This window comes from Phyllostomus hastatus, unplaced genomic scaffold, assembly GCF_019186645.2.
Source record: "Phyllostomus hastatus isolate PE091 unplaced genomic scaffold, TTU_PhHast_1.1 phas_contig_948, whole genome shotgun sequence".
In the NCBI taxonomy this organism is placed as follows: Eukaryota; Metazoa; Chordata; class Mammalia; order Chiroptera; family Phyllostomidae; genus Phyllostomus; species Phyllostomus hastatus.
In genome coordinates, this window is record NW_025333993.1 from 3,223,249 (window position 1) to 3,248,180 (window position 24,932).

The 24,932-nt window shown below is 57.6% G+C and overlaps 1 protein-coding gene across 1 annotated transcript in view; it reads right to left on the minus strand.

Moving 5' to 3' along the window:
* Positions 1-15,136, minus strand: part of UMODL1 (uromodulin like 1) — a 52,867-nt gene extending 37,731 nt beyond the window's left edge. Inside the window, exons 1-7 of the mRNA XM_045852585.1 lie at positions 15,061-15,136; positions 11,576-11,818; positions 6,718-6,879; positions 5,149-5,270; positions 4,020-4,206; positions 2,176-2,308; positions 1,625-1,629 (exon numbers count right to left, since the gene is read on the minus strand). Of these exons, the coding sequence (XP_045708541.1) occupies positions 1,625-1,629; positions 2,176-2,308; positions 4,020-4,206; positions 5,149-5,270; positions 6,718-6,879; positions 11,576-11,818; positions 15,061-15,136 (928 nt within the window). The remainder of the gene's footprint in view (positions 1-1,624; positions 1,630-2,175; positions 2,309-4,019; positions 4,207-5,148; positions 5,271-6,717; positions 6,880-11,575; positions 11,819-15,060) is intronic.
* Between the last annotated feature and the right edge of the window lie 9,796 nt (positions 15,137-24,932).

Genomic DNA, 24,932 nt, shown 5'->3' on the forward strand with positions numbered 1-24,932 from the left:
GGGCGGGGGGGAATAAAACAGTTTGCCAGCGTGCTGAGCCTGGTGCGACTTATCTTTCCACTGTCGTTAGAATGGTGCTAAAGTGATAAAGCAGCAGTGACCGGAGACACATTTAGTGGCCAGATTGATGAGGCGGTGTCTGCTGTAGGTACCAGAGTCCCATCCCGCAGCCCCCTCTCCCACCAACCCCCCACCTGGGGTCTGTGCCCGGGTGTCCTCGGAAGGCCTGGTGTTTGTCTAGCAGACACGCCCTCCCCCACCGCGCCTGCTGTGCCCCCACCAGCCCCCAGTCCCAGGGCCCAGCCCGAGCGGTGCCTTCCTGCTCCCTGCCGTGCCCCAAGTCACTTGGCTTGGGAGCGGCTGCTCCATGTCACAGGAAGCCCCTTGCACAGGGAACGTCTATGGTACGTCAGACCTAGGCCCCTTCACTGTCTTCGCTCCCCCATCACCAGTGTCTGAGCCCTATCCTGCCCAGCCTCAGTCTCAGCAGGGCCTGCAACCAATAAGCAGTCCTTCTGATGCTCCTGACAACTTCTGCTACATCTCATTGGCTAAGGCAAGTCACATGACCATCCTACCTGCAAAGGAGGTAGGGAAATGTAGTCTTTTCAATGGACACGTTTCCACACAAAATTCAATGTAAGTTCTGTAACTAAGGAAGGAAAGAGTCGATTTGGGGTCTGCCCAAGTGACCCCTCTACTCTATTCTCTTTTTTTTAAAGATTTTATTTATTTATTTTTAGAGAGAGGGGAAGGGAAGGAGAAAGAGAAGGCAAAAGGAAGATCGACGTGGGAAAGAAACATTGACTGGTTGCCTTCCACGTGGGCCCCAGCCAGGGACAGAACCTGCAACCCAGGCATGTGCCCTGACTGGGAATCAAACTGGCAACCTTCCGTTGTGTGGAACGATGCCCAACCAGCTGAACCACACTGGTCAGAACACAGTCTATTCTTCACCCAGCATGGTAGGAACAGTACCTGGCGCATAGTAGGCACCCATTAAAATATGTCCTGTAAGTGACTGAATGAATGCATGCTAACCCGATGCTCCCCGCCCACCCATGCTAGCTGGAAGATTCCATCCGAGCATCTTCTGCTCACCACCCCAGCTGCGCCTGCAGCCTTGCTCGCCTGCAGACAGCCCTGCAGTCCATGAGCACTGAGCTTCCCCTGACCACATGCTGGCCACTGGAGCAGCTGCAGGTGACTGTCACCCCCCAGCTGGGGAAGTCCTGGGGTTAGGGGAGAAGACCAAGAGCAGCTTTCCGAAAGAGAGAAGGCTTGACCAGACCCCAGAGCTCCAGGAATCAGCCAGGGTCTCTCCCGACAGTACCTAAGCCTGCTTTGGCATCACTCCTGTTCCCAAAGACCCTCCTGGGAGTCCGTCTCTCCTCCAGACTCTGCTTGATCTCGGCTCCTCCTCTTTGTACACAGACTCCTGAGGCTGTCTCTCCTGCTGTTCTTCCTCCTCCCTTGCCTCTGTGCAAGACCCTCCTCCTGTACCGACTTCTAAAGAGTGGGGTTCTTCAGCCACAGTCCCCACTGCCGTCCACCAGCCATGCCCACAGTGAAATGCCACCTGGACGCCGATGAGCTCAGACTGCAGCCCGGCCCCCCTTGGAACCCCAGCTCCCGATATCCAGCTCAGCCAGCATCCTGGCCTCCCCCCGGAATGCCATCCCTTCTCCACTTAAAGTGTTATTGTCAAAAGTCAGAATAGCAACCCTAGTCTTCCCCCAACTCGTTCAGGAATTACCATCTACTCCAGAGCTCGGCCAAGACTTCTGCACGCTGGCTCATTTCCCTCCTCCTCTTTGCATCTGATTAACCGGTCATCTCAGGTCATGCCGTGAGCACCTTACATGCGTCCTGCCTAACAAGCATTGATCGGTGTGTTCTCTACTGAGTTTCCTGAGCGCGGTGATGGCGATCTCTTCACACGGGTCTCTACCGCCAGCATCTCACCCAGCGGGCGGCGCATCAACAAACAATGGTTCCATGAAAGAACGGAGGCGAGAAGAGCCTGGTGTGAGATTAAGAACCATCTACAGAGCCGGGTGACGGTTCTCTGCCCAGGAGCCAGCCCTTCCCTCCTTGCGAGCAGAGAGGGCCTCTGTGGCCTGTGGGCCGTCCAGCCTGAACAGGCTCCTCATTGCTGCCTTACCTTCTTCGCACGTGCAGTTGGGCTCCTGGGGAGACGAGGCCGGCGACGCGGGGTGGCGGGCGCACTGGTGTGAGCCCTCCACGTTCAAACACAGTTCCCTCTCGGAGCAGGCGTTGAGTTCCTCATGGAAACACTCATCTACGTCTGTGGAAAAGAGCGGGTAAGTTGTAACCAGCGGGTCATTCTCATTAGCCTCCAAGGGGGTGTCCTATGAGCCGAGGAAGTGGGCCGGCAGCAGCCCCCAGGTGCCTCTGGAAGTCCGGTCTCAGAGAGCCTGCGGGCCCCTGGCCACCTCCCAGCCCATGGTTCAGGGCCCACGTCTCCTGGCCCACGACCCACGGCCCATGCCTCCAAGCCAACGTCTCCTGGCCCACGCCTCCGGGCCCACGGCGCGCTGGCCTGCAGCCGTCACATGCACTTGGGTGGCTGCTGTTGCCTGAGCCAGTCGCCCTGGGGTCGCATTGAGTCTGACGGGTCACAAAACGAGGGAGTCCAGACACCCTCCCTGAGGACTAATCTGGTGGATGGGCACCTCTCCGGGCCGAAAAGGAGAGCAGAGCAGCCCCGACATTAAGTGGCCTGTCACTCACAGCGGGGCCTTGTCACTCTCCTAGCAACAGGAACAGTCTCAGGGAACGCACAAGGTGATGCCCGGACCAGGGTCACGTGAGACAGAGCCACGCCACCGCACGGTTCAGCAAAGCCGGATAGAAAAAGACCCCTGGGTCACCCACAAGGTATCGCCACCCACCTTGGGCAATGAGTGGCTCAGTTTTATACTCATTAGAGCTTATCTCCAGGTGAGCTTGCCTCTCTCTGTAAATAAACGTACTGAGATACCCAGTCGGAGACCCTCACTCTCTAATAATGTCCAATCTAGAGCAAAGCTTTGGGCCAGAGCTCCCCAGCCCCCAAACTGCCCAGCCAAAGCCCACATTCTGTAACAGACTCTCTCCAACCGCCCACATCCTGGGCTCCTCCCATGTCACCTGGCAGCTGAGCACTTGAGACAGAGGCCATGTGGCCCACAGCCCAATGTATTTCTCATAAGTTTAAATATTTTTTTTTATTTTTTAAGTTTAGAGAGTGAGGAGAGAAAAACATCGATTTCTTGTTGCACTTATTTATGCATTCACTGATTGTTTCTTGTACGTGCCCTGACCAGGGATCAAACCCACAACCTTGGGGTAGGGGGACAGTGCTCTAACCAACTGAACTATGTGGCCAGGGCCCACAGCCCAAAGTATTCACTGTCTGAAATTTCAGAAAAAGTGTCATTGACCCCTGCCATAGAGAAGAAAGACAGGAAGAGGGGGAGAGAGAGAAGGAAGACAGGAAGACAGGAAGGGAGGAGGAAGAAAAAAAAAGAGAAGGGAAGGGAAGGAGGGAGGGGAGGGGAGGGGAGGGCGGAGAGGAGAGGAGAGGCAAGGCAAGGCAAGGCAAGGCAAGGCAAGGCAAGGCAAGGCGGACCAGGTAATTTCTTCCAGAAACAAGGCCACATCTGTGTGCTTTACCAAATTCACCTTTGCACAGATTCTGCGACAAAGCCTTCTAGGTACCAGGATGTCCCCGGTGAGGGTGGGAAAGGGGCAAGAGGAAAATGGAGGATCCGAGAGCTGAAGACAGAAATTTGCGTGTTGCTCTGGGGCCTGTCCCCCAGCGCCCACCGGGACGGAAGGAGAAACCCCGGTGTGGAGGGTGTGGAGGAGACTCGGGGTGTAAACTTGGGGATCAAACTTGGTTTGGGCCAGAAGGGGCTAAGACGGGTCAGCCACCCCACACCTGCCGGATCGTTTTCCCATTCCCGCCCGCGCCCCCCAACCCCCGCAAGGAGGGGACCTCGGGAAAGCACCACCTTGCACCTGGATGTGGATCACTTCGTAGACACGCTTCACGATGCCGTCCAGCACGGCGGAGACGTTGGCCACGGGCACAGGCTGCGGGAGGCCCAGCAGCAGCCTGGACACTGTGGTCGAAGTGTCCCCACAGGCCGAGTGCAGGTGGTGGACAGCGGCGGCCATCGGCTGCAGGGCACTGGTGACCTGTGAAGCCAGAGGGAGAGCATCACCCGGGGAAGGCGCCCCATCAGACAGACGGGGAGACTGAGGCCTGGCCGGGTGAGTTCGTGGCTCACGCGCCAGTCTGGTCCGCAGCCGGGAACCTCCGCGATAGTGTACTTCTGTCATCACCGCAGTAAAAGTCCTGCAAACTGGAGTATAGTATAGATACTTCTGCAGCACCGGTCGCCATGAGCTAAAGAGTGTCCACCCCCCCACCCCCAAACCCTTATGTTGAAGTCCTACCCCCAGGACATCGGCACGGGTCCTTATTTGGAAAGAGGGTCGTCGCAGATGTAATTAAAGATGAAGTGGGTGACGCTCTGAAGCGTCAGAAGGGGTGAGCTGTGTCTACAGCGGGGCTCTCCAGCTGGAACAGGGGCCCTGTGGCCACATCCAGAGACAGCTCTGGTTGTCACCGCTAGGCATGTCTCCAGGTTCTTGTGCAATGAGGCCAGTGAAATGCTGTGAAATCCTGTGACGACAGGCAGCCCCGAGACTAAGAGCCACCCTGCCCCGGACGTCCACAGTGCCGGCGGAAGGCCCCTCACCCCAGGGCTTTCCAGGATGCAGGGGGTCTGCGTGAGGCCAGGGAGGGCACGGCTCTGGGTCCAGGCCATGTACACTGGGGCACCCTTGCTTTAAGCAACAGGCTGTTAAAAGATGAGGGTCCCATGGCCTGTATCGTGATGGGGTGGGGCTCACAGCGCTGTGTGTGTCGAACTTCAAGCTGCACACTGGTGTGCATGCATCTTATTTGCATGTAAATGATACCTCTTTGGAGCTTTGCTTTTTACAATAAGAAATCACATTTCCTTCAGAGTTAGGCATTCTAAGGTCAGTGGGGTTCCCGCCGTGTTCCTGCCCCCGCTCCCCCCGCCCCCTGCACCAGCAGGGCGGCCTGCGGCTCACTCTCCCCTCGCCTACCATGGAGTGCAGAAGCCGCATGTGGTTCAGGAGCCTGGGGTCCACCTGCTGGAGCTCCCGGAAGTCCATTTTCACCAGGACGGTCACGTTGTACCAGGAACTGGTCACGGTCCTCTCTACAGCTGCAAGAGGGCAGACGAGCTACAGGCCCGGGACCCGGTGGCGCCACCAGAGGCCCTGGGGTGAGAAGGCGGACAGGAGGCCTGGGAGGCAGGAGGCTGGCCCTTCTGCATTTATTCTGCTATGCGAGAGGGGCTGCCGCCTGGCTGGTGTGAGACACTCCCCCCACTTCCCGTCCCGCACTTCTGTCACATAATAATATATGCAATCCTATACATGAGGGGGACCCAAAAAACTGGAATTATCTTCTGGAGGACAGGCCCCTTGTACCACAGGCTTCCCCCACCAGGTGAGTGTTCTAGGAACCCATCTGCATCAGTGCACCAGCTGGCACTGTTGTGAGAGGTTGAGTTTGGCTGCAGTGAATTTTTTTTTTTGAAGATTCTTTCAACACGTTTGCCCATTTCATGATGGGTGATTGACAAGTGCACCTGCCCACACCGTGCTGAGTGTTCAGCAGTTTTTGACCCAAAACGGCATGAGCCCTGGGCCCTACCCTCCCAATTCACCCAATCTCGCCCCAAGTGACGTTTTTTTTCCCCTATGAAACAAAGTCCTCAAAGGGAAACGTTTTGCCAGTGTGGAAGACGTGACACAAAAAAATGGCGGAAGCACTAAAAGGCATCAAAATCAACAAGTTCAAAAACTGTTTTGAGCAGTGGAAAAAACATCTCAGTAGGTGTATTGCATCAAATGGAGAGCACTTGGAAGGCAACTGAAGTTTAAACATGTAAGAATGAGCACACAGCTTTCTATAAATAAATCCCGGTTTGGGGGGTTCCCCCTCATGTACTATATGTTACTGTAGATAACACATACTAGATAATGTTGTATGTCATATAGATCTTTTAGAATATGTATGCTGTGATGTTTACAGTAAAATAGCATAATTAATATATGTGATATGTAATACTTCACATTATTTATAGTAATACTAGAATATATTGTAATATCTGTATGTTTTTTTTCCCCTAGCTCTGAACCTTGACCAACCAGTTCTCCTGCAGGCAGCCACGGTCAAGACCAGAGCCTTCCAGGCCCGCCGACCAGACGCTATAAGCAGGATTCCAGGACCCTGTGGTGTTGCATGAGCGGCTGAACACCTTCCTACTACGACACAGGTCAGCTTCCAACAGGGGCCGCCCGGAGCTCTAGGGCCCCCCAGGTGACTTGGGAAGATTGGGACACTGCTCTGTCAGGAACGTGTCCCCACTCAGGGCACCTGTGAGCACCCCTCCCCCCCCCACGACACGTCAGTGGCCAGATTTCGGCAGAGACGTTGCACTGAGCGGGATGTGCTTTGCACACAGCTGTGGGCTCCCCAGGAAGTCAGCTGAGTTTCCCGGAAATCGCTCCATCCCCCCCAACCTTCACCAGGCCAGCGTGGGACCCCAGCCCACAGGTGGCTGCCTGACTGGACACCTCCTTCGCTGCAGGTCTCAGTCTTACCTTGGGGTGCGGGAGCCACGCAGCGGTGGCCCCACGACAAGGGGCAGCATTTCTGAAGTCCCGGGCAGTCGGCGTCCAGGACGCAGGGCGAGGTGGCCGCTTCCTGCCCCACCTTCGGGCAAGCCCCGGGTCTTGATGCAAACTCCTCAGACCGATTCAGGGCTGGGGGGAAGTTGTGAGCAGTTAACAACGTTGGCAGTAAAAACCTGGGTGAGCTGCTCGGGTACCCCATCTGGGTGCCTCCCGAGGCTGACACCCCTGTGGTTCTTGGGGGCACACGGTGCAGCCGCTCACGGGCCACGCCCAGGCCTGGGCAGCACCGTTCCGATGTCTAATGTCCTAGAGAAACTGCCCCTCAGGGGCTGGCTTTGGGGACCTAAAAAATGGGTGAGCGGTGCTGCCCACCGAGCCACTGGGACGAAAGTGCCAGCATCCCCGTGGTGCCACCAAGCAAGGATCCAAAGGTCTTTGCTTCCTCCCCTCTTGTAGAACCAACGGCCTCAAGGCTAAGGAGACACAGAGTAAAAGTGAGGCAGCTCCTGGGACAGAAAACTGACCTTAGAGGAAAAGCGAAGTCTGGACAGAGTGTCCGGCTGCACCAACAGCAGTGCACCAACCTCGGTTCCTCATCAGGGACACGTGCACCGTGGTGACACAAGACACTACCAGGGGACCCCGTTGAAGGGTGTGAGGCAACTCCCTTTACATCTCTGCAACCTGTCTGTCCAGTTGAGTTTAGAATCTAAACAATTCTAAACCAAAAGGCTTATTTAAATGAAAGGGAAGTGCGGGCCACCAAGAAAAGCCAGCTTCCACAAATGGCTGTCAGTCACAACAGACGTGTTTTGAAGTTCAAGTTCGTCTTGATCTGACTACTGCTGGGAACCCCCTCCTTCCCACAGGGCTGGCACCCACCGAGAGCCCAAGAGAACAGTCAACAGTTCCAACTCGGTCGGAAGTCAGAAATGTGCTTCTCCTGCCTCTGCCTCAACACGAACAGTGAGACGGGACCGCCCGTGCCTGGCAGCCCAAGGTCAGGCCCCGTCCCGGGGGGACAGCCCATCAGCGAGCTCCGTGAGCAGCCACATAGAGGCCTCCTGGGCTTAAGAAAGTGGTCCTCCTGGAATATCATCCCCGCTCCTGCCTCCTTCCCCGGCGTCCTCCTTCCCCAAAGGGGCCCTGGTCTCAGCCCGGGAGGATGGGGATCTGGGTAGCATCCGGGCGCAGTGGGGCCCTTCTGCCATGGTAACCAGCCCGTGGTGAGGACGGGCTCGGTGGAAACCAGGGGTCACCGCAGTGGGTGGGCGTCGGCTGAGATGCTCTGTGAGTTCCACCCCCAGGGACTCCTCCCGAGAAAGTAACCCAGCTTGTGCACGGCGGCGTTGGCACCACAGGACGCTCACCGCAGCGTTTTGTTGAACAATGAAAACTTGGCGCTGACTAGATGCAGGGGATTGCTTCATGCCGACCCAACCACATGAGGTAATGCCATGTGGCCGCTAAATCCTGCCGCAGGACAATATTTCCTGACATGAAACATGGTCTGGGTACACGGCCAAATGGTAAAAAGCATGCTACAGAAAAACCCAGAACGGGACCACCACACTTTTGTGAGACGTCTGCCCCGAACGGAGCAGAAAAGGGTCACAACACCCATGCTTGCGGGGGCGGCATACGGGTGATGTTCCCGTGTTCACGTCCAGTTTCCAGATTTTCTGCACGGCTCGTATATGTTTTTGTAACGGTAGTACAGAGATGCATCTAAAGGAAATCATGTATGAGTTGCCGCGTTAAAAATGCCTGACTCTCAGAAAGTGAAAGTCATTCGAATGAAGGGCACGTCCTCATAACGCCCTTCCCTTTTTGGTTACTCGGCTGCCGAGTCGGAGGGGGAGGAGGAGCTAGTCTGAGGCCTCGCCGCTGCCTGGAGGTAGGACCCGAGAGCTGAGAGCACCAAGACACAAGTCACCCCATGCCCGGAGGCTCCCCCAATTCCCAGGCTGTGCCCGTAGCTACCACAACCAGGGGGCGGCCGTTGCCCCATTCTGTGCAAACCAACCAGACTTCTCTCTGCAGGTTCCCAAGAGCCAGCCTGAAACCAGGCTTCTCTGAAGCAGCTCTGATCCAACAGTCGAGCCCCGCAGACGGAGCCGCGCCAGCAAGGGGAAGGCTGTGCAGCCAATGAGCGGGGTGTAAACGTGTTTGCCACAGGCAGCTCCAGCTGCCGACGCACCGGCCCTGAGCTCAGGGGCGGGAAGAGGTGCTCAGCATGACCCCCATGTCCCCGTCCTCCCTACTCCAGCCACTGCCCTACTGTAGCTCCCCAGAGCTGCCCTGCCCAAGGGGCTCCTTAACTAGAACATTCCAGCCCTCCCCCCACCCGGTGAGTTCCTAATAAAAGGTGCCAACGCTTTAAAAGTGGGATCGATGTCCCACGAGAGGCATTTCTTGGAGGCTGGTCTGTTGACGGGAAGGAGGAGGAGCAGCAGGTGGCAGGGAAGGGACACCAGCCCTCCCTGCCTTCCCCCCTCTGGGACTTCACCTGTTGAGCTGGGCAGGCCGGCAGCCCTTACAGAAAGGTCACCCTTAGTGGGTGAGGCTGGTGGGGCTCAGCCAATCTCGGTCCTCCTCCGGGCTGCTGGGCCTGTGACATCACCAGCCCTAACCACGGCCAGCAGGTCTTCACCCGTGTGGCCTTCACAGGTGAAGACAAATGGAGCGGGGCCACGCCTGCCTTCTTTCACTGGATTCTGAGGCTCCAGACCAAGGTGCTGTGGTCTCCACAAACAATGGGACCCCCACACCCTCCGGGAAGAGAGTTGCCCCCAGCACAGGGGCAGCAGCTGAGCTGGCCGCCCCTTCGTGCGTGTGCGTGTGGCCCTTGAAGACAGAGAAAGCAGGAGGGGCTGCTACAGCACAGGGAGGGGGACTCCTTGCACCCCGCACCTGGGCAGCCCCTCTGGAGGCCAGCCCTTCCCTTCAAGCACCCCGTTAGAGAGCCAGCGGCATGTGCAACGGGCACCAAGCCGTGGCCCCGGGCTCAGCTGGCCCTGTCTGGTTTCATGGATGGTAGTGGTGTTCGTGCTAAAGGCATCATTTCAATAGGCGACCCTGAGTTGACCCACAGGACAGCTCGGTGCCGGGCCCTCCGAACGGGGTCTCTGGAGAGCGTCAGGGGTCCCTGTCTGCTGTGAGTCCGCTCTGTTTGCAGGCTTTCTGCACAGCCCATGTGTCCCTCTTTGTAATTACAGTAAAAAAGATGCATTGTCGAGCAACATAAAGTAGGAGTTACCATTGCATTCCCAAGGCTGAATTTTTTAAAAATCGAAAAAGTCATGTAGCATAAAACCACGATCACATGTGTCCTCATCATGCTTTTCCCATTTGGGGTCATCGGCTGCTGCAGTGTGTGGGGGAACTGGAGGAGGGCAGGCTCAGGGTGACTCAGCGTGCGGAGCCCACGCAGCCCTCCGCAGGGCCCGCGGGGCACAGGCTACATCCTGTCGCCCCCCCCCCACCCCTGTTCCTGAGGAGGTAGGCACCCCTGGTGGGCGGTGTCCACGCCAGGGCCTCAGGCCACGCCTGGGCGGGATCCCCCTCCTGGACGCCTGAGCTGGGGCTTTCTGCCCTCTGGACGCAGCAGCCCTCACAGCTCAGGGTGACCCCCGCAGACACTCCCTGCAGCCACACCCTGCCCACTTCCCCTCCAGGACCGAGTGGGGACAGGGGGGCCTTCTGACTGCTCAGAAACCCCATTTTGAGATCTGGTGTTGACTCAGATGTCACAGTCACCACTACCCACACACGCTCACGTAGGCACCCTTTCCCTGGAAGAGGTCTTCTGGAAAGTTCCCTCCACATCGAGAGGCTGAGCCCTGAACCCACACAGGGCACAGCCTCAGGCACTGCCCCGCACAGCCATACCAGTCACCCTGGCAACCGCCTCCAGCATCCTCCGAAGCACGCAAAGGAAATGAGAGGACTCGGGGGCCTCTGGGCAGTTAGAGGGGACTGAGGGGACCCCTTCCATCTCTTTCACGTGTTGGAGTTCAGTTAAAGAAAGCATCCACTGCAGCTTTTTTAAAGAAAAGGGGGACCCCCAACATAGAGGGGACTGCAACATTGGTTCTCCAACTCAGCTCCGGATCAGTGGTTTGGGAGCTTTAAAAGCCCCCCCCACACCCAGGCTATGCCCCAGGCGAGGTCCATTACGACACCTGAGGGCAGGACCCAGGCATCAGCGTTCTTAAAGCTGCCAGGAGATCCCATGGAGGGTTAGCAACAGGGCAGTGGGAGGAGGAGAGAGGGGGAAAGGTACGGAGAATAAGTAGCATAGACGGTAGGTAGAAAATAGACAGGGGGAGGGCAAGAATAGGATGGGAAATGTAGAAGCTAAAGAACTTACGACACGTGGACATGAACTAAAGGGGGGGATGTGGGTGGGAGAGGGTGTGCAGGGCAGAGGGGAGTGAAGGGGGGAAATGGGACAACTGTAATAGCATGATCAATAAACTGTATTTAAAAAAAACTGCCCGGGGCCCTTCTGTGTGCAGCCAGGTGTCCAGCTGGGGCCCTCCGGGTCAGCAGCATCGGACCACCTGGGAACTTGTACTTCAGCCCTGACCCACGGGGTCTGAGGTCTAGGGGTGGGGTCAGTGATCTGTGCTTGGACAAGCCCCCCAGGTGATCCAGGTGCTCAAGATTAAGAACTGCGTTCCAGAAGGATCTGGGAAGTTCAGAGCTAATGCATGTGAACAGTGACTCTCCTGACACTCAGCAGGCCTCCCAGGGAAAAGGAAATAGGGGGTGGCCCACAGTCCCCGCCCCCCACGCCACGCCCCCTGCAGCCCGGACTCACGCAGGACGCAGTAGAGGCCCAGCTGCTCGAAGCCCTCGCAGCAGTCGGTCACGTTCCGGGGCTCAGGCGCGTCCACTGCCAGGTACCGGGTCCTGTAGACCGTCTTGGGGCACCGCCTCCAGGGGATCCATCCGCCACAGGGGGCGTAGGTCACGTGGGACACTCGGACGGTCTCGACTTTCTGGACGCTTTGGGTCACGCTGTAGTTGCACAGCTGGTAGCTCAGCAAGGACAGGCCTTTCTCTAGGAGGGAGGAAGAGGATCGACGAACCAAAAACAGAACCAGCGCCAGGGTCCAATGGCTGCGAAGGTGGGTTCCCTTCGCTTCTGCGGAAGCGAGGGAACCAAGCCCCCCTGCACTCGGGCGGACCCTCGGAATCTGCCCACTAGCCTGCTGAGAGGTCAGTGCAGCAACGTAAACTCAAAGGGAAAAAGCGTCAACAGAGACTCTCCTGCCGAGAAACACTCCCGTACAGAACGTGGAGCTCCACCAGGCGGAGCCACGTTGCCCGCGGCCCCAGGGGTACGCAGAAGGGAGACGCGGAGGAGTCACACTTCTGGGGCTCCGGTCCCCATTTTCCGCTGCGAGCTCCGTGATTCTGCAGCCGGAGTGCACACCTCTTAATCTCCGTGGGGCCCAGCTTGTCACATGGGAAATGCACCAGTGACAATTCCCACGATGACTGTGTACTGGAGGCCCACTGTGTCCCAGGCGCTGGTGGCTGTGGCAGCGTTTTGTGGGGTGAATGGAAGATAAACAAACAGAAATCTCAGGCAAATAGGAGGGGTTGTAGATGAAGGGCAGTCCAACCGTTACCGTCACCATGGACAGAGAGGCTAGAGGATAGCACTGTAGGTTCCTGTGACACCCACCACCACCACCAGCCCTGTGTCTCTTTGTCGGGGACCCCGTGTCCCTGGGACACCGCATCTGCCCAGGGAGCTTCTGTTGTCTCACATGGCAAGGACTGTTACGCACGCGCTGAACTGTGTCCTCCACCCACCCAAAATTCATGTGTCGAAGTCCTCACTCCCAGTACCTTAGCGTGTGACCTTATTTATAAACAGGAATTTCACAGATGGAATCAGCTAAGATGCGGTTCTACTGGAGCGGGGCGACCCCCCTCCAACAGGACAGGTGTTCTTACAAGAGGAGAAAGTTGGGCACAGGGACAGGGATGTACTCGGGGGAAAGGCCATGCAAAGATGAAGGCAGAGGTCGAGGTGATACTCCCACAAGCTGAGGAACCCTGAGACTGGCAGCAAACCAGCAGGAGCTGGGGGAGAGGACGGGACAGAGTCTCTCACAGCCATCAGGAGGAACCAGTCCTGCAGGCACCTTGACCTCGGACTGCTGGCCTCTAGAGCTTGAAGGGGTTAAATCTCCACTGTGTGAGCGCCCAGCTTGCTGTACTTGTCCAGACGGGCCCAGGGACTCACGCAGCCAGCATGGGGCGCTCCGTGCAGGATGAAGGAGTGCGCGGCCTGAATACACTTCGCACCCTCAGAGTCTCGTCCTCTGAGCTCCCAGCCTTAGGAGACTGTCCAGGCTGGCCCTCAGGCCCGGGCTGATGAGAGAGTCTGCAGCCTTCCCCTGGGCTGAACAGAGAGCAGAACCACCCCACCCCCGAGCAAGCCCACCCCGCAGCCACGCAGACCACGTGGCTGCCTCCCCGTCACCACCGTGGGTGTCCGGGTCTCTGGGAATGGAGACACCTGCTGCCAGTCTGCACCAAAGGGTGGGTGACAGCAAGCTTTGGGAAGGGAGGGGAGACCCCTTGCTATGTGGGTGGGGCAGGAGAAGTCAGCCTCTGAGACCAGAGTTACTTGGCCCGGAGCGTACAGGTGAGCTGGATGAGGGGCTAGGGACGATGGCCCCCGTGGAAGTGGTCAGTAACGGAATGAGCGACTAATAAGACAAAGCACAAGGACATCCCGCATGGGGAATCTGGCCAAGTGGGCCTAGATTTTGTTTTCCGTCTTAACCTAGGTCGAGATGCCAACCACTAATGAAGGTTACATGACTCCGTCTCTAGAGAGTCACCGGTCCCCATCTGATCAAGGTCCCAGCAGAGCGTTAGCACACACCCCGCACACGGCGCCTGTGAAACGGCACCTGGGAGCGGCTTGTTTTGTTTTCCACGTTCTCCCGGAGGCCACGGGGTTCTCTGCGTGCCTCACTTCCTGGCAGAGCCCCCAGTAGAGCCCTGTGAACAGACCCTGCCCTTCGAGGGCCGTCAGCGTGGGAGTCGGGGGTGGTGCACTCCCGGCTCAGAAGTGGGACATCCTCACACTCCAGAGCGAGCCGGGGTCCCGGGGTCAGGAGACCCAGGTTCACACCAGCTTCGCCAACACCAGCTGTGTGATTCCGAGCCCGTTTCACGCCCTCCCAGCGCCCCGGTCTCATCATTTGTACGTACTAGCTACGCCCTGGGTCGCAGGGTGTACATGAAACGGTGCCTGAAAAGGCAATACCCAGCCCATAGGACCAAGGAGGTGTGCGACCCCCAAGCATCCCCGAGCGTCTGTCCCCCGGGTCCTCCCGGGCACAACGAGGGCTCATGAAACACCTCCTGAGCTCTCTCCTCCAGCTTCGTGATAGCCCCGTCCGCTCTGCGGCTGAGCCGTGTGGCTTACCCATTACCCGTTCCAAAGGAAAAATCATGTAAAAACCATCCCAATTACACCAAGATCCCACTTACGGGTGAAAAAAACTTGAAGCTGGAACAACTCTGAAGCTGATTATAGGCACACATGGATCTGTTTGAGTTCCCAACTGAAGAGGACAGATTTCAGGGGGAAAATGGTTTAAAAGTTTTCCTATCGCAGTTCTGGGGATTCAGAAACCCAATGTTGTTTTTGTTTTTTTTTTTTAGCAGCTGACCATGTGCCCCGCAAAGGCCTTGGACAGGGGCCCTCGCTCAGCCCCTCGCTAGCCCCCCACACCCCCACCCCAGGCCACTTTCGTCCTCATTTACGGCTGAGCACTCAGGGGACTGGCAAAGCCCAAGTAGACGGGCAGCTGGACAGAGAGCTGCCCCGTCCGGGTGGCCCTGGTGGAAACTCTGCCCCACAGCCGGCTGTGTGGCCTTGGGCCACTTCCTGACCACCCGGGCCTCCGTCTCCTCCTCTCTAAGTTGAGAACACCAAGTTTCAGAGACGTCGGTTCTGTGTCAGCTCAGCCTGGCCTGTGGACCTGCATCACCCACACGTCCCCGCCGCAGAAACGCTTGTGGCTCCGGGTCCCCCAAGACCCTTAGACTCAGACTCTGCTGCCCTGTAGCCCTGCAGACACCCAGGTGACTCACAGGCGCACACGCCACCCCTTTGGTGGTTCCAAGGAAGTTTGGTGAGAAGGAACTGATGCTACTTCTCCTCATCTCTGCCTGCCCAGCTCTCCTCAAGGCTGCTCTCCCTACCCACTGAGGCTCCCTCCCAGTGAGCCCCTCCTCCAGCATCACCCACGTGGAGCCTGGACCCCTCACCTGTGAAGCCGCTGGCCTGGCTAGAGCTCACAGTGCTGAGCAGAGGCAGCAGGGCCAGCCCCAGGGTCCTGAGCATGGCTGGGCGGTGGTGTCGGCGGCTCTGGGCCTCTCCTGAGCAGAAGCACAAAGGGGCCTGGCCCGCCTGGGCCGGAGAAAGGGCCCTTCTGTTCCCTGTGCCGCCGACCGTGGCAATGGCTTCACAGGGTGCGCTCTCGGAGAGCAGTCCCTTTTGCCTGCTCGTTAATGCCTGCCACCGCCACGCCGTGTCCCCGGGGGGTCGCCTGCATGTCACAACCCATTCTCACTCCAGGCAGATGGCATCTCTGAGGAAAGGTGAGTACCCAACCGCCAGACCTCATCTCCGGGCCTCATCTCGTTGTTACGCAGAAAACACATTTCAGACCCGAATCTGACTCCCTCCAGCCCGTCCAAAGTATTCTCTGAACCTTATCGTTGTGAACTGGCAGGAGAAAACAGCGTCAAATCAAAGTGGTCCATCAGATTCAGAAAAAGCATCCTTCCCAAGAGTGGACAGGACAGATCAAAAGCCGTAAAAAATGTCCCGAAACCTTAACCCAGAGCAGGCAGGCTGCTGAGGCTCTGCCTGGGGGCGGGGGAGCTGCACTGCCAGAGATGCAGGATTCTGCATCGAGGGCAGGATTCGGCGCGGAAACCCAGTGAGCCCGCCGTCGCTGGAGGACAGGGCAGCCGAGCAGCTGTGCATGACATCCCACCGACGAGAACAGGCTCACCCGGAGACTTCCAGCCGCAGGAAAACACAGCGTCACGATGCAAGTCAGTGCAGAGCTCACGCAGGCCTGTCCCCAGAGAGACCGAGACTCTGTGTGGCCGGGCAGCGGTGGGCTGGATCCCCAAAGGCCGCGGGAATGAAGACCAGCACCAGGAGGGGTGACCGAATGACAGCCGATCTCTGCGTTATCGCAGTGGCCGTCATGGTGACTTTTGTGGAATGGACTTTAAAATTTTGTGTGAGGAGCTGCCCAGGGCAAGCTGTCTTCCCATCATCCCCCGCTGGGTCGTCCTTCGGGGCTCGGGACTGAAAACTGAGGCGTGACATTCAACATTAGGGGGACGTCTCATTAATTCTGCCGAGAAAACTTCCAAACAGGGCAACAAACACCCGTGCTGGCTGTTGGCTCAGAAGCCTGAGTCCCTGGTGTCAGGAATACTAAACAGCTCCCCCCCGCAGGGAGCTCCCAGCCCAGCACCCGCATCCACGTTGCCATGTCTTTTATCCCCAGCAGATTAGCCTCTGCGATGATTAATGGCTGCGTTCGCATGGTTGGTTAATGGCTAAATGGCACCTGCTAGGACAAGGTGACCAAAAAAAGCCAGAGCTGGAAATCAATAATTGTGCAGCTCAGGGGCTCAGCAGGAGTCTTCCGGAAAATGGCCCCTTTATGGAGATCCAGGAAAGCAGGCTCGACTCACCGAGTGTGCTGGAATGGAGGTTAAAAAAATGTTTCAGCCCTGGCTGGCGTAGCTCAGTGGATTGAGCTCAGGCTGCAAACCAAAGCATCTCGGGTTTGATTCCCAGCCAGGGCACAGGCCTGGGTTGCAGGCCATGACCCCCAGCGACTGCACATTGATGTTTCTCTCTTTCTCCCTCCCTTCCCTCTCTAAAAAAAATATAAATAAATAAATCTTTAAAAAAAGTTTCAGCAAGGGAAGAATGTAGTTCAAAGCTATAATATAATATTCAAGAAACCAAAATTTAGCACTAGCACAAAATATAATTTAGGTAAATCTGAATGTTTAAAAATGTAAGCTGAGTCTGTATTATGATATCCTGTTACATCACCTCTTAGAGCTTTTCCCTTCTATCACGTATGGCCGTTTCTATAAACTATGAAGATGACATCAAGGGTAATAATACATTTTAAACTGGAAATCGGTGCTGTGCCCCACTTTTCCTCCTCCTCAGGGCCACCCCGTGGAGGAGGTCTCTTGTCCCCATTGCACAGAAGAAGCAGCCGAGGCCCGGAGAGGCCACACAGCCAGGGAGCGGGAGATTCGGCCCCGAGCCCGAGTCCTGCATCCTCCACCCCACTCCCCGTCTGGTCACAGGGCCCGCCAGGCGAGCAGCCAGCCCCTGCCCCCGGGCGGGGAGCAATGCCAAGACATCTAGCCAGCCAGGCACTTCATGCTAATTTGGAATGGTCCCTAAAATGCCATCACACATATTTTCTCTTTATATTATAACCCATATGACCAAAAAAAAACCCCAAAAGGCCTCCCAGTTGGCAGTCTGGTTCCGGCGGGGTCCTGGCTCAGCCTCCCCTGCGTGCGGGCGTGGAAAGGACCTGTGAGCGAGTTTGCTCCGCGGTGAGGTCTCCTCCCCCAGCTGCCCCGGAGGCGTCTTTGTGTGCACGGCGACTGCAGTAGGGATTTTCCACGTCTGCCCTTTTCATGGAAACACCCTGGAGAGAAAATGACCGTGCGCTGCAACCCAGCGGGGAGAGGGGCGTCCCTCCAGGGCATCCTGTCTATCACCTCCAGGGTGTGCCCGGCCACAGGGGCACCCAGCGGAGGTCCCCGGTTCGCTCCGTGTCCAAGGCTGGAAACTAGGCACCGCCACCATGGTGCAGTGCTAGATTCAAGGATACACGTGCACTCACACTCACGCACACACACACATTTACACTCATACTCGCATGTAGAAATACATACAGGCTCATCACACATGCCCACACGCATGTGTATTCGCACTCATGTGCGCGCATTCACACACCTTCAGCCTCACATATACACATGTGTATCCACACTCTCTCACACTGATATGTGCATGTAGATGTGCAGGCACACACTTGCACATTCATGTGTAGGTGTGTACATGCAGACACACATGCTGCGCACACAGGCAGGCACATGCATACACACACCCTCACGTGTGCACGTGCAGGTGCACACTCCCCGGCACGCTCACATGCATGCACAAGTATAAGCACACAGGATGCACATGCTCCCTGTCCCTGGAACCAGGGTCCCCGTGGCCGTGAACCGAACTGTGCTTTCTGCCTCCAGTGCCGGTTCCCGAGCTGAGCTCTGCCTGCTCTCCCCACCTGTGGACGGAGGAGGCCTTCCTCACCTCAGCTTCTGAGTCCTGTGGGCCTATGAACAGAGAGTCAACAGACTGCACTATAACATCTCGTCGGTCATTACCCTCTGAGCCAAAATGCACATGCCCCCCGTGCTCCCCTGGGGTGTGGTGACAGTGTCCTGGGGGACAGATGTGCATGGCCATGGTGGGGCTCGAGACAGTCGTCTAGGGGAGACATGGCACATGTGACACTGCTCGTTGCTCACAGCCTCCTTCCTGGAAACCTGTGCAGCACCCAGCCCTGGCAACCGCCGTCTGCCGGGCGGAGCTGGCCGGGCGGGGCCGTGCGCTCGCCTGCTTCGCCTGACCTCTGGTTGGAGAAGATGAGCACAAGAAGAGGCATGAGTGGCAGAAGCACATGTCCAGGGGCTGTCCTCAGGCTGTGGCAGCCCACAGTGGGACCACCACCAGGTGTCCTGGCTTCGGGGGCATGTGGGAACGGGAGAGGGGCGGTTCTGGGCGGGGATAGTGTGAGGTCTGGTGACCGCTCTGTTTCTTGCCAACAGATGGTGATGATGCTGCAGATGGGCTGGGGAGGCGGCTTGACCTCAAAGGGGCCGCCCAGGCCCGGTGACTGCCAGGGGACCCTGGCCGTGATGGATGTCGTGACAAAGAACCTCAGAGGAGCTTCACAAAGTGTAAAAACTCTGGATTTGGGAGACACCGTAAGTACTCTTGTCCCCCTTCCCACGCAATCCAGGCTGCCCTCTGTACCTAAAACAGTGCCTCCTGGGGTGCGGCGAGGACCGCCCCCAGCGGCATCACGGTGAGGGGGCTTACCAGAAATGCACAGACCTTCCCAGGGCAACCCGAGCCTCTCTGCACCTCAGTTCCCCCATCTGCAGAATGGGGACAGTTGTGTCTTCTAACGTACCAGCGTGCTAATGCCCCCAACTTTGTGAGCACCATGTAAAACAACGTGTGCGCCAGCCTCCGCAACTACAGAGCACCTTCGAGGTGTCCACCTCCGAGGGTCAGTAACTGTAGGAACGGTGTTCTTGGGGAGATGTAACAACACACTCTGCCCCCCACTCAGAAGACTTCTCACAGGGGTGCAAGAGAAAGGAGGTACTTTTATCCCTGAATTAGGGTGTGTGTCAGACCGGAAGGCCATGGGCTCCGAGGCCATCTGCCAGGAGGGGACAGAGGCAGATGGAAGTCTCACCTTTTCTATAGCTGAGCAGACATGGCCCCTTACACCCGGGTTCTCCAGATAAGTGATAACCAGTCCCTACGTACGAGGACCTGCCAGCACCATTGGGCACACATGCTCACCCTAAGTTCACTCTGGAAATGGGGGTGACCCTCTGTTAGCTCAGTGGCTTTATCGAGAGGACAAATACACTTGTCACCTCTTTAGGAGGGAGGTCATTTTGCAAAATAAAGGAAGGGGCCACCCAAGCTAGGCTCCTGCCCTCCCACAGACACCCGAGGGTGGGGCCCATCGCCCTTGATTTTTGCACCAAGAAGAGACGCTCCCTGCCTGGAGAAAGACGATAAAATGCCCGTGAGTCTTCCAAAAGGTTTGTATACATTCAACGGGAGAAGCAAGTTCTTGGGTTACAAGTCTTCTAAAGTACGAATGTGCTCCAAGAGAAAGGAGGGAGAGGAAGTCTCTCCCCTTATTTTCCGCAGGGAGCACGGGGCCTCTTGTTTTCCCTGCACATTTGTCCTCGCGGAGGGAAGGGCAGGGCGCAGACTGCCGGGGCTCAGGACCACGCCCCCGACCAGTCCGGGCTGCATGCCTCGCCAGGCCCCTTCCACTCAGCTTCTGAGGATGATGGAGGAATTTTCGCATCTTTTAATAAGAGCACAAATACTGTGATCAGGAATGGCACTGCTCCTACTAAATAGTTTGAAAATATAGAATTAATGGGTCTTATAGAAACTAATGCCAGTGCAGAAACAAAAATGCATCCAAACACGGGTGCTAGATCATGGCAGTGGCTGCAGGCTGAGCTGAGACAGGGCGGCCAGGGCTCCAGACAGAGCTCCGGCTGCTGTGTGTGAGCTGGGGACGCCCCCAGCTCTGGGACTTCAGCTCTTGAGTCCGCACGGTGGGAGGATGACCCGCTGTGTGCGTCCCCGTCCTTGCCAGCGCGTCCTAATGGCATTGTCTCCCTCAGGACAGGTAGAAACAGCGTTTCTAGAACCATCCAGACTGTCCAGTAATAGATTCCGCCGCATGGATTTAAAACAATGAAACAAAAGCAACATCGCCTGAACGCAATCCCAGGAACAGCAAGAGCGAGGCAGGCCTTCCAGAGCCATCTTCCACGGTGACTGAGAGGTCAGACCCCTGGGCTTTTCCGTGAGCAGCCCAGCCCACGTTCTCCACCGGCCGCCCTAGGAAATCCTTGCCCGTGGTCTAACGCGTCTACTACAAGGTCTTCATCATCCCACCAGAAAAAGGGTGCCCTTTCCTGCTCGCGCCAGAGCACTGTTTTTGTCCTGAGGCCTTTCTTTACCGTGGCTAGAGAGTCCCAGGGTTCGGCTCGCCAGCCTCCGCAGGACCGAGGGGGAAAAGTGCCAGAGCATCCAGCCCTGGGGTGTCCAGGACCCCAGCCCAGACTCCGCCCTCTCTGCCTCCACCGGCCCGGCCTCAGCCAGCTGTCCACGCTGCATTTCTCTTCATGCTTCACAGGAGGAAAGGAGGCTTGCCCTGAAGAAGACTAGTGTGTATGCTTTGGGCTAAATGTTCGGTGTCCCCTCAAAGTTCATAGGTTAGAGCCCTGCTGCCCCCACCCCTCCCCCCCACACACAGTGTGATTATAGGAGGGGTAAGGAAGTTATTGAGGTTAAAGGAGGTCATAAGCTTGGAGCCCTGACCTGATAGGACTGGTGCTGTTATAAGAGGAGACACTAGAGCCCCCTCCTCTCTCTCTTGCTCTCTCTCGTCCCCTGGGGACTCAGAAAGAAGGAGGAGGCCCTATGGAGGATGAGAAGGACCCTCACCGGAAACTGACCATGCTAGCACCATGATCTTGGACTTCCTGCCTCCAGAACTGGGAGGAACACGTTTCTGTCGTTTAGGTCACACAGTAGGTGGCATTGTGTCATGGTGGCCCCAGCTGACCAGGACAGTGTAATTGGAGCTGGTGGCAGTAAGCACCCTGCACTATCTATCAGTCTTGCTGGTTTTGCAGACAAGGTCAGAGGTGAGCTCAGAGCCTCCTGGGTGACGGAGAAAGCTCCTGAGATCAAAGCCAGAGCCGGCCCCGCCAGACGCCTGGGCAGGGCTTCGCTCTGCAGACGAGTAGAACTAAATCGGGGCATGAGAAGGGGCTGTCCGGCCCCTGAGGACCCAGGTGGGTCTGTGTCACACCCACGGAGCTCTTCCTGCAAGCAGTGATCAAGGGCCCGCGTCCCAGGATGACACGGGATGACACAGGAAGCTGCTGGGGACGTGCGTGGGGTCCGAGCACAGGAGAAAGCCCCGTCACCACCTCTTGTTCAGGCAGAAGCGTGCCTTCTCGGGTGGGCAAGTCCAGCCCCGGTGGTTTCAGCTTCTGAAAAGGCTCAGACCTGGGGCAGGAAACAGGAAGTGAGGTGGAGGAGGGGTGGTGGGGGCGGGAGAACACAGAGAAGTCGCCGCTGAGGAAGAAGAATCAAAACAGAGAAGAAAGGAGAGGAAGAGAGAAAAATCATCAGCGCAAAACACATTTTTTTTTTTTGATGTCCAGACTTTTCCTTTCCGAGCTGTTTGCAGGGTCGGCTCTTGGCCGGCCCATTTGTCCATTCCGCATGCGCTCACACGGGCCTTCTGGGGCCTCGGCAGATGTCCCTTAGTTGGGGCAAGGTCTCGCTGGCCCTGAGTCCCATATGACTTGAATCCTTGTAAGAGGGCAGTCTGGGTACAGATGCACAGGGAGCGCAGGCCGTGTGAGGGGGAGACAGAGCCTGCAGAGCTAACAGCTGCCGGCCAAGGGCTGCCAAGGGGTGCTGGCCACCCCGGAAGGGACAGTGGCCCTGCGGACACCTGGATCTCAGACGTCTGGCCTCCAGCCTGTGAGAGAACACGTTTCTGTTGTTTTGAGCCCCCCAGAGCGCGGTACTTGGCCAGAGCAGCCCGAGGAATCGGACGGTGCCGTGGAGGAGGCTGGCGTTACCCCTCATCGCACAGCCGACGGTGGCATGACGATAGGGTCCGAGGACGGAGCTGAGACCTGCAGGCGGAGGGCACTGGGCCCGGAGCTCGGCTCCTCGACGGACTGGTGGCGGGGAGGGACCCCGAGGCTCAGAGGGGCCCCCGTGTGGCCATGCCCCATCACATCCCTCCGTTCCTCCAGCCACATCTCAGGTTGGCGGGTGCCTGAGGGCCAAGTCTCCCCTGAAACAGGCATCGGTGCAGGGCGCCAGTGAGGGTGGGCTGGGCCATCTCCTGCCCCCCACCCCTCAGGTGGGTGTGACGGGGCCTCCGTGTCACTCGGGGCCGGGGCCGCAGAGGTCGACTTCAATCGCAGCGGGAGCCATTTGGGTCAGATAGTAAGGGCTGTTAAGGGCCGGAATGCCTTATCTAGCGTGCCGTGACGAGGAGAAGCTGGCACTGGGTGAACCTGCTGGGGGCAGGTGGGGCTCCCCACCCACATCCCATCCAACCTCTGTGTCTGAGATCACAGCCTCAGAGCAAGGTACCCTTCACAGGTGGGTGGCTTCAGCGGAGAGTGAACAGGCTCTCAGCTCCCGAAACTCCTGGCCCTAGAAGGGTCATGCTAGGGGCCATTGTAGACGGGGCAGACCCTGAGCAGACCAGCACCACCAGAACACAAACGGAGACCAAGATGAGTGGAGGAGCTGAGTCCAGGGTCCAAACCAGCCTGAGGTCGAAGGCCAAGGTCACGTATCACCACTGGGGTTGGCCTGAGAGGCTAATGCTTAGGAAGGACATGAGGGCCATCCAGACAGAACTGGAACAACAGGGAAACAAACACTGGTCCAATCAGCACCGGCTCAAATGCTAAATTTATCCCCATCCTTCCCTGCCGTCACCAGCCCCATCCCTCTGCCCTTGACCTCTCTGGCCCCTTTATCCTTTATACCCTTTGGAGCGTGGGCTCCTCTTCCTTGATAGACACAGGCCAACCCAACAGGAGGAATGGGGGCTGAGCCACCCCTCCTGCTACCCAGCCCAGTGTCTGGCATACAGTAGCCGCTCAATAAGTGCTTGTTGACTGAATGGCCTGGGGCCAGCGCGCATGCACCTCAGGCTATCACCAAGCCAAGCGCACAGATGAGAGGCTCCACCCGCTGCCCGAGGACACCTCATTTTCAGGTAAACCAGCAGGCCTCCCAGAACGACAGCCACACCTCCCAGAACAGACACGAGCCGACAGGAAAACGCTCCGTTCTGGTGTGGAAGGCCGGGGCTGGGGGCGTCCTCTCTCCCACAGGTGTCACCAACAGGCGGAGTCACTTTCTCAGCCGAGTTCTCCACCGCCCTCTTGGAGAGGGAACCCGAGAGTGAGAGGAAGTCATGCCAGGGGAGAAATGGGTAGTGGTGGCACACTCGGTCCGGGCAGTGCATTTATGCTTAGCGTTGTTATGTGTTTAACATGCATAGACGGGCAGCGGTCCCCTCTCATTCAGACCACTTTCCAAATCACTGGCCAAGAAAGGACGGGGCGTCTCACCGCAGGGTGGAGGATGGCGGGCAGGCGGGCCTTTCCGCTTCATCGCCGGCCCTGCTGAGGTGCCAGGCGGCTGGCGTGGAGAGCAGTACGGGACGGGCTACGAGGGGGCGGTGCCTGGCGAGCAAGAGGACCCACTGGAGGACCTCGGCTGGGCACTCAGACCCGTGCCAGCCTTACCACGCAGCACTTGGAATGTCTCCCTGGCCGGTGGAGCCTCGGAGAACATTTTTCCATCCCAGAAGGAGAAAGGCGATGCAGTGTTTCCAGCGCCACTGCGGGGATCTGCTGAATGAGGCAGGGAGAAACCCTACCTGTGCATCGGCTGGGGCCGCCGCTTCCTGGGAGTGCCCCGAGAGTGTCAGGGGCACCCCGAAAAGGCAGAGGTGCGAGAAAGGATAGTGGTTGCGGCAGGTTAGACCGCATCTCCCCGGAATTCGTGCCCACCCAGAAATTCAGAATGTGCCTTTATCTGGAAGTAAGACCTTTGCAGATGTGATGGAGGTGAAGCTGCAGAATGCGATCATCCTGGACCAGGCGGAGCCCAGAGTCCTCAGAAGGAGGCAGACAACGCCCAGATGTGGTGGGCACTGGAGCGAGGCAGCCCCAACCCCGGGAAGGTCAAGGGCACTGGCACCCGCTGGAGCTGGAAGAGGCAGGAAGGATCGTTGCCTGGAACCTTCAGAGGGAGTGAGGCCCCGCCCACAGCTGGATTCCAGAATTCTGGCCTCCAAGACCACGAGGGAATCCAATCCTCCTGCTTTAAGCCACACATTTTGTGGTCATTTGTTAGCAGCAGCCACAGGACACCATTACACATGGAAAGGACAGAACGAATCACACAGGACTCGGGCAGGGGCCTCGCCCAGGCCTCGGCTTGTCCTTCCTCGGAAGACATCCGAATGCGGAGGCTGGCGTAATGTTCGCTGGAGGCCAACCGCAGAGAAGGAAATTATGCTCCTGCTGAGACCCATTTGCTCGCCGTGAAGACGAGCCCCGTGGATGCTAAATCTGGCACACAGTGTTTGAGGGGTTGGCTCTGAGACTTCCTGGGCTGTTTGGAGCAGATTAGGCGAGGAAACTCGAGCAGGCCAGAGGTATTCTGAAAGCAGCCCCTGTCCCGC